At 44.0% G+C, this 15,543-nt stretch overlaps 1 protein-coding gene across 1 annotated transcript in view; it reads right to left on the reverse strand.

Moving 5' to 3' along the window:
* The window catches only part of FBXL17 (F-box and leucine rich repeat protein 17), a 2,179,700-nt gene that overhangs the window by 1,292,866 nt on the left and 871,291 nt on the right, over positions 1–15,543 (reverse strand). Inside the window, exon 6 of the mRNA XM_069625476.1 lies at positions 4,325–4,455. Within this exon, the coding sequence (XP_069481577.1) occupies positions 4,325–4,455 (131 nt within the window). The remainder of the gene's footprint in view (positions 1–4,324; positions 4,456–15,543) is intronic.

Raw genomic sequence — 15,543 nt, forward strand, 5'->3', positions numbered from 1 at the left:
GAGGGTGTGGGTGTAGGGTGTGGAGCGGGTGCAGAGTGTGGGGCGGGTGTGCGCAGAATGAATGAGCATGGAGCAGATGAAGGTTGTGGAGCGGGCGTGTGAAGTATGTTGGGTGGAATGGGTGAAGTAGGTAGATGGAAGGGATGAAGCATGCGGATGGAACGGATGAAGCGGGTGGGGTGGGTGGAACAGGTGAAGTGGCTGGAATGGAACAAGCGTGTGGATGAAACGGGTGAAGTGGATGGAACGGATGACATATGTGGATGAACGGGTGAAACAGGGTGGATGGAACGGGTGAAACAGGGTGGATGGATGATGCATGTAGAACGGATAACGTGGGTAGAACCAATGAAATGATCAGACCGGATGATGAAGGGATAACATGCATAGATTGGACGAAGTGCATTGATCAGAAGGAATACATAGAACTGATCGAACTGATAGTGTACATAGAACTGAGTGAGTACATAGAATGAGCGAGTACATAGAACTGAGCGAGTACATGCAACGGATCGAATGCACGGAACAGATAGAGGGCATGAAATGGACACTGTACAAACAATGATTAGAGTGCACAGAACGATCTGAAGTGCACAAAACGGTCAGAGTGCATGGAACGGTTGGAGTGTGCTCTATCTCAAGCCCCTAAGGTATACCACCATATCACATCTCCACGCTTACTCTCTTCTTTACACCACCTCTCAGCTAGAACACAGCGATACTATGACACCATTCGGTATAGCTGTTCTCACACCATCACTTGCCTCATACTCCCCATCATCCTAACTAAAAACAGCTGGCTACTTACTCACCCTCCAGCCTAGGCATTCTCCTCAGGCCTAACGCAGCCAGAATCGGTCTGGATAACAACCTGCCAGAACGAACACAAACTCTTGATCTCCCAACCACCACACCTACCGCTAAGAAGCAGCTATCACACAAATTCCTCACCAGCTGCACACATATCCTGTGCTCACAGGCACCTTATGACTCTCTCTCTTCTCTCTACTGACTTGAACTTCGGTGCCCGAGGGCGTTCAACCTACCAGCACCTTGAGGTCATACCAATGGTACATACGGCGCTATATAAATGCAAAGTAACATAACATAACAAGTTAACTGGTACAATGTTGTATCCTTTGCAATTCAGATTAATGCAGCAATCTTTAGTAGGCCTCCAAAATTATCTAATTAAACAAATGCGGCCAATCAGGAATAAGGCAGCAGGATTGATATTGGGCCTGAAATGCATCACAACAGCACTCAAAACCCTATCAAAGCGGACCATTGGCCAAACGACCAACCTGAAAACATTGATGCTTACGGGTATACATAAAAACTGCACTAAATATTAGCTCAAACAAGGTCACTTGTTATTACTCAATGCGTCATTCTTGGCCAGCATTGTCTTAATTACTCACTAGAACGAATCCACTACTATCCACTGAAGGAGCTCTCCTATGTAACAACCTACCACAAGACTTCAAGGGCTAACAAGATCGAATAAGGTTCAGGAGAAAACTCAAACATGAACTATTGACACGTTCACTCCCATAAACGAGTTTTCCAGTAACTCCGTCTGAGACCTCAACACCACATCATTGACAGGCTCAGCAGATCGCACTCCACAATGTAAGAACCGAAATGGCATATAGAGACTCAGGAATGTGACTTTTGTGTCACTGTGAATAGGGTCCACACTATCCCGAACTCTTGACCTCCCGATCTCTACCCCTATCCCACACCCCCGACTCTGAAGAACACAGCCCCCCACCACTTCTACCACTGTTGTGAAGATGGTTTCTTTCCATGTGTAAATCATGAATAAAAGAAATGTGTTAGACTTAACACAAAAAGGCCTGTTTTCCTAATACCACTTCATCCCATACAGTAGCAGCTAAAACATTTTAAAGAAGCAAAGTATTTGTAAGACTATAGAACTGGATACCTATTCTTGTTATCGAGTCATACTGAATTCTAAGTCGTTATGCGTTATTTGTAAAGTGACTGATAATGTCAGGGTCTCAAAGTGATGTCAGCTGTGTGGGAATTCGATAGACAACCGTGTACACACCACATCATAAACTGAACATTACATTGCAGAAAAAGAAATATTACTTTGGCAGAGGTGACTAGAATTGTTACATTATCTTTTTCCATCTGTGTGTTTGGCTAGGTAGGTGAGTGATTGGGGGAAACGAGATCCATATTTGGGTTGTGGGATTCTGCGAGCTGTTATGGGGGTGTTGTGGTAAAAGGAAAAGCAAGCCGAGTGAGTTGTGGCCTGGCTGCGTGTCCCTAAGAAACCGATTGCTGTTGTGAGCTCTGCCATTAAACGATCAGCTCTGCATGTCTTTGCAGGCACATAACATGAACAACTTTGCATAACGTTTCAGAAACATAACAATTACTTTGGTCAAGATGACTAATACTGTGCCATTTTTAATGACTTAATTAGTACTGTGATATTTTTAACTCAATACAAATTCCCACGAATCTACCCAAACACACCATTATTGCACGTTTTCCATAATACCTCAATAATGCCATGGTGGTAATCTCTAGAAGGGCAATTAGTATTCCTAGTAACATATAGCCAGTTTCTTTAATTGCACACAATGCACAAAGCCAGTTGCCACCAATCTCAAGGATACACACCGTTGCCTCTAGCCTAGGGCAGTCCAAAGTCTGCCCTTGAATGCTCCAAACAGGTTTTCAGGATAGTTGCACACTACATAAATATCTCCAGTTTAGAATGTTTATTCGTGTAGCTATCCTAACCATAGAGTAGATGTGGCTCTCAAGAACTGGATTTGGAGACGCCTGCATTATGCCATTTTTGTCAAATGTATCCAACTTGTATATTCATTCCCCTTTTTTACAATGATCACAAATGTGCATTTTCTGTGGCAGCAATGGAATGCACAATTGTGTGCAAGAATCCATTACTAAGATTTCATGCCAGGAAATATAAAAATATATTTGCACCTTGGATTCAAAATGATCGTTTTCCATTTTCAGAAATGAATGCATATCACCAGTGTTGATATTGGCCAGCAAAGCCACTACCAGTTCCCATGATACCCGATAATACACAACACCACTGTCCATTACGTCCTTCCACAGATATATTGCCAGTTTCCACCGTGCTCTGTCTCTCTACCACCAATCAACTGTAATAATATCACAAAAGGTAACAGAGTTGCCACTTGTGAAACTGCCAAGATTATATATTCAATGCATGGCCCAATGGGGGATCTATTATGGGGGCAAACCTCTAGGAAAGACAGGACGAGATGCAATGAACATGGGTACAATGTAAGGACTATGAATTTGAAATCTGCGGTGGCACCAGCTTCTGCTGACCATCGACACCAGATTGAACAAATGCATTTTCAAAGTTTGGAGGGTAGCAAAAGGACAGCACGACATTTGCATAGCCAATGCATTCTTGATCAGAGAGAGAATCATTTTTATCGATGAGACATGAATGGGGAATGTGATTTATCCTGTTTGTGGGTAAGAACCTTACTGGGTATCATATTGAGCTGGGCTACGGAAACACAGCCTGAGCCGAGAGCAAATGCAGTATATGAAGGACCACTGAAAAGGTGGAGATGGGTACGGCAGAGCGAAGAACACCGGCATGCACTTAACACAAATGTAGTCACTGTACCCTCAGTGTGCGCCTGTAGCACCAGATCGCCATGTTGTGGAAGGGCAAACGCACGCTTTGCGCTGATCTGAGCAATGGTGCTAAAAGTGGAAGGTAGTGAGTGGGAATCTAAAACAGCAGGCACCCACACACTGCTGCCTGAAACACCAGTATAATCGCCATGAATGCGAGACAAGTGGCAGAATCCCAGTGGGAAATAAAAACTCTCCTTTGCAAAAAGTTCTATTTTTGGGACCAAGTCTGCAGGCTGCAAATGTTGATGAAAAATCTAGATGAAAGAGGGCGAATTCCATTGCACTGCCCTCAATGCCATAAGGTGAGCACAGCCACGATGTTATCATCTAAACATACAACGAATCATCTGAAAGAGCAATTAACATGTATTTCATTAGAAAATATATTAAAATCTTTACCTCAAAGGTACGATACATTACTCTCCTACAAATATCAAAACATGACTTACCGAGCAGGCTAGGAAAGGTCAGCTCTTGGTACATACATGAGGCAATATGTATTCCAAGAGTGACCTGTGGCAAAGAAAGTTGCACAGACACACACACACACACAATTGCCGACTGAAACAGAGCATGCTTGAATATTTGTTGCCTGCAACAAATATCTGAATTTGCAATACTAGCCAGAAGGTACCTGTCATTGATACTTAGGTTCAAGCAGAGATTCAAGGACGTAAGGTTTCTGCACCGCTTGACGATTTCCATCACTGTTTTGTTGTCCAGTTCAGTGATGTGACGCAAATCCAAGCTATACAGGTGTTTCAGCTGAAAAACAAAATAAGAATATACTGGAAGAGGTTGTGTAAGCCATTATTAAATAGGTGGATCAACACCAGATGTTTCCAGATGCTTGCCATATGGTGAAGCGGACATTAAAGTGTTTCTTTATATGGTTTAGAACATGTATACTATCAAGTTACTGAACGTGCGATTGTTTCTGATACAATCGGCTAACCGAGACGGTTGGGCTACAGGGGTACATTCCCAGCTTTCTCAGAAGGCTCCTTGCCATCCCCATAATGCAAAAGCCTTTTCCAAGTTCCAATTCTACCTACCACAGTAAAGGTGCAACCACTGTAATATCATCATGTTTTAATCTACTAAATTGAGGGTTGGGAACAATCCATTAGAGGCTGTAAAAGAAATATAAATAAGCAACTGCAATGTCGATCGGTGTTTACTGCAGTCTCAAATTCCACAAACTTCATGCACTGTATAAAGAACAACAATCAAGTGCATAGTCACTAAAGTAGTTAACACAACCCATGTTCACACTTTAAACATAAAAAGCAGAGCAAGTCACTATTCTGTCAATTCTCGAACACAAGGGCCTCTTTTCATTAAATTGTCAGCAAGCCACAACTCCAGCACTCCAGCAGAGGTGCACTGACATGCCTTTGCCATCGACCAGAATCCGCATCAATAGCTTTACTAGGATGCTCTGAAACCTGAAAAGGCAGATACACGTTCATTGTTTCCACATGCTAATCTCACGAATCATGGCTTAGTTCATTTTTGTTGGGTTTCATAGGATTTCAAAACGTTGACTCCGATCTATCTAACGCATGTTCCCCCTTTCAAGAGAACCTCTTTGGGTCAACACATCTTACTTCTGCACGGGTTCAGAGATAAATTATCTGGCTTCTTCCAATTTATTTTTGAATGATTGGGGAGTTCAGAACTTGCATATTTATGATGAAAAGTAAAAAAAAAAAAAAAAACAAATTCAAGTCAGTGGACACCGCTCTGGACCCATCAAGAATTTTCAATGTTTTTTAAAATGGGATTTTTCATCTTCATCTAATGAACATTGTTAGATATCAGCACGGGGGCTCCCTGATATTCATCTACAGAGCGCTTTCAATCAACTTTCTTCGGACATGTTGGCTCTCACCAATTCACCAACAAACTGCCATACCAGAGAGCGAAGAATGGGCTAGTTGCAGTCCTTTGCAGTTGCTGATTAATGCTTTCATTCTGAATAAAAAAACATTTTTGCACAGCAAATCTCGTCCATTTGTCATATTATCTGCCAAGGGCAATAGTGCACAGATATTGGTTAGGAGGGATATCTTTGTTAAATCAATACGCAAGGATAACCTAGCATATACTTCGTGGATGGTTCTTTTTCTAGGGATAACGATTATCAGTTGTGGTACGTACACTGGGAGATGTGGTAGAAAGTGGAAAACTGTCCACCATGACATGGGTACAAGAAGCAGACCTGATCACACTGACTTGTGCCTGTAAACTAGCAGAACAGCAAACAGTAAACATATACACAGATTCAAGATATACCTTTGGGGAGGCACTTGATTTTGGTTAACTCTGGAAGCAAAGAGGCTTGCTGATCTCGCCTGCTTCACCCAAAAATAATCACACTTGTATGGAAGAATTATTGGAAGCTACCATGTTGTCCAATCAGATGGCCATAATCAAATGAGCGGCAAACCAGCCATTGGATAATAAGGTTGCTTGCGGAAAAGGTTTGGCAGCCTTCACTGCTGAACTGGCAGCCATAGCTGGCTCTCAGGCTCAGTATATGTTAAGGCTGAAGGTAGCATCAAAGTCCCTTTCCTTCAAAAGCCTGACCAATCAACCCATTTCCAGAAAGCAGCTTCTGTGAAGACTCTTGGGCAAGAAAAGACTGTCGAATATATGAGGACTCCTTGTGGCAGGACAACCATGGCCACCTTCTCACACCAAATATGTGCTTGTTTTATTTCACCAGAACATATCACAGAGCTGCATATGTGGGAAAAGGGGGCACGATCTCCACTTTAAACCAAGACTGAAATACCCCAGACCTCCCATTCATTGCTCAGGACAGTTGCAGAGAGTGTGTCATTTGCCAGCAGAATCTCATTTGGAAAACAGTGTGCACTACAAAAGGAGTGCACCCACCAATGTGCGGGCCATTCATTAATGTGTAGGTTGATTTTCTTCAATAACAGGAAGTAATAATTTGCAGTACATTATGATTGTTCTCGACATTTGCTCTGGCTGGGTGGAAGTGTACCCATGCAGTTAAACCTAGGTGTGGAGTTCTGGTCAGCATAAACAGTGGTAGAGGAACAGACTTTGTAAATCAGCTTTTCAATGAACTTTGCGCAGCATTGAATACGCAGCACAATCTCCACTGCCCACACCATCCTTAGTCAGCCGGAGGCGCAGAGGCAGAATGGGATCATCAAGAACAAATGTATAGCGCTGTGTGCTGAACCTAGCTTCAAGTGGCCAGAGACACTCTCGTTGGCATTGTTCAGTATAAGGAGCACTGCAAACTGAAAGATAGCACTGAGCCCCCACAAAATCCTTCATAGATGGCCAATGTGTTTACCTTCCTCAGCACCTACAAAGAATTCACACAATAACATTCATCTCACTGACAACATTCTTCTAAACTGCAAAAAAGTAATCTCTCACTTTCAGCTAGTTCATATGCAGGTGTGGAAGCCCTAACACAAGGTGCCAGAGGAGGCGTGCCACCACTCCAGTTCCAGCAGAAACGACAGTTAGCCCCAAGATGGCAAGACCCCTTTCAGATACTGTTAGTCACCCAAACAGATATTAAAGTAAATGAGATGCCTGCCTTGCTGCACGCCTCCCACAGCAAGACAAGCGTTGCACCCGAAAACGAGGCATAAAGAATACCCGGTCTGTGTGGTGTGGGATTTTATTATGTCCTGTTCAGCACAAAGGACTTCTCCTGGAAGGACAGGAACTGTCACCAGGTGAACTTAAATCTAGTAGTAGATTGAACCTTAGAGGCATAGTTACTACCTCAAAGGAGGACACATGGCCGTGGTGCCACTGCTTGTATGTCAATACTTGGCGAGAAGCGACCTGTGGCTTGGGAGGGCCCTAGGACTGTGAGGAGGACTTCCTTTTGGGGTCTCTTCCTTCACCAGCAAAAGGGCAACAAGGTAAGGTTTTCAATCCCCGTCACCCCCCGCCCCACGAATTGGTCGTTGGATGCAGACTATGCCAAAGCACTGACAGCCATTTAATCAGCATTAACCCCAGCCCAAATGAAAACATTGACTGTCACCAGCCCTGTTCCAACTGCTCAGAATGAAATTAGTTGGCCCATATGTGAGGGGTCAGAAATGAAAGCCAGACACAAAGTTGTCATGTTTTTAACAATGGTTTTGGTTAATGACTTATTAACAAACGGTTTAGGAAAATGCTCTGAGACCCTGCTCTAAAAGGAGTTTCCCCAACTAAAACCAAAAACTTAAGGATCTGTCTGTCAGGATGTCAGAAATCAAAAGCCGTCCTTGTGTCCAAATGATCTATCCTGACCCTCACACCACAAACAATATGATACAGTGAGAAGGGTTATGTCTTTAACCTGGTATTTGCAAAAAAAGTGTTCATAAATAAAAATAGAACATCTTCAACGTAAATGTTCTCCAAAATGAAAAGACCTTGGCTCCAGAGGACAATTATCTTCCCCTGGATTCTTCAATGGCATGGCAATGTCTCTTGGTCTAGCAGTTGTTTGTGCCCTTCTTGGCCCACAACAATCCTATTAGGTATGAATCTGTTCAGCCTTGCAAGTCCTTCTTTAATCAACAAACCCCGTCTTTTCTTGATACTTCTTGTAGGTTTGCAATTTGCCTGGTATACTCCGCTGCCAGGACCGGTTTCAATGTTCGTTTTGAGCTTTCCCCACATCTGCATTCCATGCACTCATATGTTATGAGGTTCTTATTGCTTCTGTCTCTGCAGCTTTACAATGTTCAACCTGTGTTTGGCGCAGTCACCGAAATGCCCAGGTGTCCCCACTTTGCTTGGGCTGACTCACCAGATCTGTGTAGCGTCTTCGGTCCAGTTCGCACTTAAACATAGCTTTGCCGTTCGTTTCCCAATCTGGCCTGCTCCAGCGTCTCTTCGGCTTCTCTCACGGATCCGCTCCTGTACGCCTGCTTACCTTCAGGTCCCGGTAAAGAGCTTCTTCCAGCTGCCGAACACCCAAGAATCCTCATCCTGCTCACGGAATATTACTATCCTTCTCTGCTGATGAGCCCCTTTGCTCCACCACAACGGCTCGTGCCTCCAGCTTCCAAACGCCTCTAAGGGAGATGCAACGTCTTCTCCCGACCCACTGCTCATAGTTTGATTTCCATCTTTAAATGTCCCACTCACCAAGACTTTTGGAAAACAACTAGCAAGCTCATTGAGGTTGAGGCTCCTTCTGCTCTGCATCATTTCCTTCATCCTCCTCCTCCCCCCAGTACTTAAGTGGTTGTGGGAATTGGAGTCCATTGAGGTCAACTGATGCATAGTATTTGGAAAATCACTGTCAATTGGAGCTTTTACTTTTTTGACCAGGAGTAGGAGGTTGGTCTGAAGGGTGTTGGGAAAAGATGCATGGCAATAGGCCATTAGGATATTGGGTATCAGTGGTCTTTTTCATGAGCAAATGGGGATACCATGTCACATCCAGTTAAGACATTTCCCTGGTCATTGGCTCCTCCCCTGTGATCCCCCCCTCATATAACTGCCCCCAGGGTCCGGATCAGGTATCGGCTGCTGTCCCATGGCCACATGGGAGGAGGTTACCACCAGGGAATCTGTGATGACTCCATTGGATTCATCACACAAACCTCCACACCACTATAACATGCTTCTTTGTTGTCTTTCGAATTGTATTTTGTAGAGGGTGGTAAGCATGTGGGAAGGGAGCTGGTATGGTTTACAAATGGCACAGTATAGGTGAACATATGGGATATAAAACCATAGTGAGTTAGTACACACATGGCTTGGGGAAGGGTTAACCTCCCAGGGAGGCAGAGATGGTGCCAACGACTGGAATGTGTGAAAAAGGGAGGGAAGAGATAAAGACTAGTAATGAAGCAAATCACTATAGAGACAACTATTCTTATTTGGCAACTGTGATGCTGGAAATGCATTATGGAGGGGCAGGGCCTCCTGGTCCTTGTCCTACCACTTCCCTGTGTGTGTTTTCTATGTTTCCTGCCACTGAGGACCAGCCGGGACCTCTGGCAGTGCAGCTCTTCACGATTTCCTTTTGGTGAACACCACCCATGGGATACCCTTATTTGTATTTAGGTATTTATAGCGCGCACCAAACAAAATTAACTGTATAGCTGCGCAGATGACACCCAGATTGGTAGAAGGTAAGGATGAGTCCAAACCGGACACCCAGAGTACAAAGGGCCATCTACCTGAACAGGAAAGTCTTTAGTGCACAGGGAAATTGAAGAAGTGAGCTCATTGTCCTTAGCTCTAGTGGCAGGGAATTCCACAGCCTAGGACCAAAGACAGAGAATCTTCTGTCACCTCGAGATTTGTAGACTGAGTGAGGAATAACCAGAAGATGACTATCACTGCAACGTAGCTGTCTGACAGGGTGATATGACTGTATTAGCTGTTTCAGGTACAACAGGGCAATTCCATTTACACATTTGAAAACAATACACTTAAACTTAATACGGTCATCAATTGAAAGCCAGTGTAACTCACAGCGAAATGAAGACATGAGCATTTTTACTTAACTTAAATATTAATCTAACAGCTGAGTTTTTTTGCTTTCTGGTCCGCTGAAGCCGTTTAGAGGGGACACCCAACAATTTACTATTACAGTAGTCCAGGTGGGTGCTAGTTAATGCCCCCACCACGGATGCATGATCCTCTTTAGGTATATAAGGAAGCACTTGACGTAGCAATCTCAGGACAAAGTGTACTGCTTTGATCTTAGCTCCCACCTGTGCTTTGCTACCACGGTCTTCGTGCCATATACAATGCAGGTTTTTTATTTTAGATACACATTTTAGATCTAAGGTCACCCATGGGTGGTGGTACACTCTTGTACATCGTATGTGTGTTTTGGGGCACTTGTCTGCTGCCCACAGAGCAGGGTATGGGCTGGTGACAGCTATATGCTGACTTGGTAGTGGCTCCGAGTGTCCTTCATTTTTGGAACACCCAGGCTCTGCCATAGGAATCAATGGTGTCCTGAAGGAAGGCAAGATGCCACTGTGGTCTTCTGGTTTCTATTGCCTTTTACTTTGTTTCTCAAAGTCCTGGGAATCCCTGACTCTGTCCCTTCATCCTTGCGCTGGGGCTGTCTCTGACTGGAGCCTTCCCAGGGGCTGTGTATTGTGGATACACCCTTGGGGTGGGACCTGTATGAATGGAGTCTGAAGTGAACTCACATTCTGTGCTATGGGTGTCTGGTTTCTGTGTGTGGCACAATGACTGAGACAGCCCTGACAAACTGACATGAATGCAGTGTAGTGTGCTGAAAGGCTGGGTACATAACTCAATCCACATTCTTTGTTATAGGTGTCTGGGTGGAGTGAATGGCCTGAATGCCTGTGAGCCTGATTGGCTTCCTGCCTGCATGAATGCCCTTCTGCGTAATTTGTTGACAGAGCCTGGCTCTGCCTGAGTGAACGGGGACCAAATGTGTATAACATGGGACCTCACACTCACCAATTTGTTCAGTAGCTGAAGTCGAAGCAAGAAGCTGTTCCTTGAAGCCCTGCTGGAAGAGAAGTCTGCTGGTGCATTTTCCTTGTGGAATCCAAAAGTTTCTGTGTTCTTCCAAGGACTGATCCAGAGAGGACCTGTAAAGGAGATCTCTTCCTGAGCTACGAGGGACCATCGTACAACCTGCTACTCTTCATCCGAAGTGCCCTGGAAGCCAGTCCTGTGTGCCTGCCATCTAGAGAAGGGGCTTTCGGGAGTCTTGAAGAGGAGTGCCTGGATATCTCCAGTCAAAAGTCCATTGGTGTCACCCAGGGTCTGGAGGAGCATTTGTGACCGCTGGAAGCCGTTGCTGTCTTCCGCGCAGTAGAGGGGGTACCCTGGCATAATGCTGCTTGACACCCGGAGCTGCGAACATTCCAAACTTGCAAAGAATACTTTAAGGGACATCCTTACCATCATCGCTGACCACTTTTCCCACCGGAGAAGGTCCAGGGTCACTGAGTACAGAGGACGGTCCGTTGGTGGGGGTCCCGCCACCAGAATCCAACAAAGACGTCCCGAGGTTCCAGACTTGATGAGGGTACATGGTCCACTACAGTGGTCAAGTCCAGGTCACCAAAAGCCACCCAGAGGTCCTTGCGGCCAAGCCATTAAGGAGCGCACAGCAAGTTCCATCTTTCCAGGACTTCTACAGCGGGAGAAATCGTTGACCAATGGAGAGCACCTCAAAGAGCAAAACTGCTGCACTTCAGGAAGACTTTGGTTACATTTTTCGTTTTCGACTCAGCATCCCATTGGCTCCTCCTTCCAAGGCAGGGTCCATCCTTGAAGGGCAGTGTTGAGTGAAACCGAGAAACTCGGCCACTTCGGCTGCCAAGGCACCAAAGTTACTTACTGTGACGAGGAAGAGCATCTTTTAGTATCGGGAGTTGTCCAGGGGTCGCATATTCGTCTTGGATCCTGTTCTGCTGTGGCCTCTCAGGTACTTTGAGGTGGTAGAACCTTTAAGAAGAAAGTAGGGGGTTATTGAATACTTTTGGACTGGGCTGTAAAAAGACATGACAAGTTACTCCCTAACATTTCCATTACAGATCGCCCAGGTGGGGGTATCCCCACACAGAACTCTGAATCTAGTCTAAAGAAAGCATTCTGCCAATGTTCATACCCGACCAGCCTTTCTTCCTTACTCTATGCTGTTACACCTCACTTAAGAATTCACATTCCTATTTAAAACTGTATGCAGTACATTTATTAATGAATTTAAGTATTGTGTGGTACCACATAGAGTGTTATATATTTGCCATTCTTTGAATAGAACTGCCAGAGTAGAAGGTTGTAGTATTTTGTGCTCCAAATGTCATGTTCCATGCTGAGGTGAGCATGGAATGTGGAGTATGGAATACAAGGAGAAAGGAAGAAAGAAAGGCAGTTGATGGGATTGCATTGATGAGCCGGTGGACGCTTGAAATAACTAATAAACAATCTTATCCTCAAGCTGTATCCTGGATTTTTTCAGTGGCGACGAGGACACTGGATGGCAGCCCACCGAGTAGACATTCACCACTGCAGCATAGCTCCATGTCAAGAAGGGAGTCTGCCATCCCAGAAATGAAATTGGAGGTGGAGCGGAGCGATTTACTAGAAGGAAGGAAGGAGCCATGCCTGCATCGTTTAAGTGAGTGAGCTGCGAGCAATAACACTCCCATAGTCGCTCCCGCATGTTTGTTCCCCAGACACAGCAGTTCGATATGCAGCGAATTACCTTTTCTTTCCCTTATCAAGTCCCTGAAACAAAATCGCCAAGCAATAAGCACCAGCGCGAGATCAGTCATGGAAGCAGAGCGGGCGTAAACAACCCGTGAAAGCAGCGCGAGCCCAATGCTCTGCTCGCGATCAGATTAAAGGGCCCTACAGCGTCACTTTATGCACCGCCATCTTGGTTTCCTAGGATGGCAGTGTAAACACTCTGCTCCAACGGCGATTGAACATCCAGATAAGAAGCCAACAAGTGTGAGCATTATTGCTTCGCTGCGCACATAGATACATTAAAAAAAAGGAAAATGGTAAATTAGATGAACTTTAACCACCGCCTGCTTCACTACATTACAAAAAGGAAAAAGAGAAAAAGAATGATTAGCTGCAAAGGATGCACATTATAAGCAAAGGATGCATGTTACAAGTACTAAATAGGAAAGCTAAAACAGACAGATTCCCCAACAAGCTTAAACAACAGTCAAAGCAATCTCTGAATTAAAAAAAAAAATATTTAAAAAGGGGGCACAAGGAAGAGAAACACGTAGAAGCCTGCCTCTCCTCAAACTCCAAGATTCAATATGAAGAAGCTTCTATAAAGTATGCCCGAAAATACTGGTCATGCCAGACCTAAACCAGAAACACAGAACCGCATAAAACACAACACACAGAAGGAAAATAGGAAAATTAGGCAACAACTTAAGGAAGACAGCTACAACCTTAAATAGCAACCACGCAAGGAATACCTCTGCTTAACTACTTTTTAGATGCAAGAGTTGAACCCAACATACCCTGGAAACATTGGAAAAAGCATTTCGATCACTATGTGTTCGAGGGCCCATGACTTGAACGTTGCAAGTGAGCAGAAGAAATGTTTGCTCATGCACTGTCTAGGAAATTACAGTCAGGAGCAATTTGAAAACCTCCCTCCTCTCTCCGATTAAGAATCTGAAAATCTCAGAGAATAGCAAAAATGCACCAGAATGCTGGACAAGTACTACGACAAATCTGTCAGCATCATACTTGAGAGATATCACTTTGGAAAAAGGAAACAAGAGATCGGGAGACAGTTCAGCAATTCGTTACAGCCCTGAGAGGATTAGTTGCCACAAGTGAATTCGGCAGCACCCACAATGAAAGGCTATGAGACCAGTTTATGTTAGACTGCAGCGATGGAAAGGTGAGATACGCCTGAAAAGCATTCCACCTATTGATGAGGTACTCAATGTAGCTAAAGAGGTTGAACATACCAACAAGTGTGTAAAGGAGTTAGAAAAAAGGAGTGAAACAGAAATGAAGAAATAAGAAACCCTGCAAGTGACGGAAGTTCTAGCGGTACAAGAGAACGTTTCAACTAGGAAGAAGCAAGGATTTAGAAGAGAAAACATTCAACGAAAAGAGGAGCAAGGTTCAAAGAGAGGAAGGGTGGGAAAGAGAGAAGAAGATGTTTTCCTTGTGACAGCTTAGATCTAGCCAGTAGTGACAAATGTCCTGTTATTAGAGCATTATGCAAGAGGTGCAACAAAAAAGGCCACTTTACCAACTGTTGTAAGACAAAGGCTGAAAACAGACTGTGTTGACGAGTTGTGTGAAGAGTTGGAAGAGTGTACCTTCATCATCAATTGTTAAATGAACAATGTGGAAGAGGAGGATGCCGACATTGAGAAACCCATGTCAACTTTAGAAATCGGCAGTCTAAAAATGGACATGGTAATTGACTATGGAGCTAAGTATACCTTGCTACACAAATCAATTTATTTTTGAAGCTAAGATGGGGAAGGATATGGTTCTGAATGAAGTGGATGTTAAACCAGTAGTTCATGGAGGCAAACCCATCGATTCAGAAGGTTGTTTCTTGGTCTACCATGCGATTTAAAGACAGATCAGCAAAAGGACACATTTATCTCCAGTAAAGGAACATATCCACTACCTAATTGGTCACATCAACAAAGACTCAAAATTAAGCTCAGCCCCAATGCTGAGGAGGCAGTTTACGCTGTAGATTATGAGACATCACCACAAGTAATTGACCAATACTCAGTTTTTTTAGAGTAACAGGGCAATCTAAAAACTTTAGGCAAAAGATTCACATGAAAACCAATGCTGTTCCAATTGTGCAAAAAGTAAGACCAATTAGAGCCACTGTGAAGGAGAATTTAAGAAAATTGAGGCATTAGGTGTGATCGAAAGGGTTGGGTCTTGCCATTATTCATTGTTCACAAACCCAATGGGAAACTTAGATTGTGTATAGATTTGAGATGTGTGAACCAACGTGTAATACCAGACAGACATCCCCTACCTAATATAACAAAAATGCTGGGCACAGTCAATGGTGCAAGAGTGATGAACACTTAGGATGTAAAGTCTGCTTACCCTTACCACCAAATTGTATTGCATCCTCTTTCTAGGAAAGAAACTGCCTTTATTACCCCTGAAGGTCTGTTTCGATGCAAACGCATGCCTTTCGATCTTGTATTAGCAGCAGCTGTATTTCAACGCATAATGTACCAATTGTTTAACCAAATGGAGGAGGTATTGTGCTTCCAAGATGATGTGTTAGTACATGGCAGGACACAGGAAGAACACAATTTTAGACTTCAAAGAAGCTGGAATGACACTCAGTAAAGACAAATGTAAATT

Source organism: Ambystoma mexicanum, chromosome 6p (assembly GCF_040938575.1).
Source record: "Ambystoma mexicanum isolate Mex_15411 chromosome 6p, UKY_AmexF1_1, whole genome shotgun sequence".
Lineage (NCBI taxonomy): Eukaryota > Metazoa > Chordata > Amphibia > Caudata > Ambystomatidae > Ambystoma > Ambystoma mexicanum.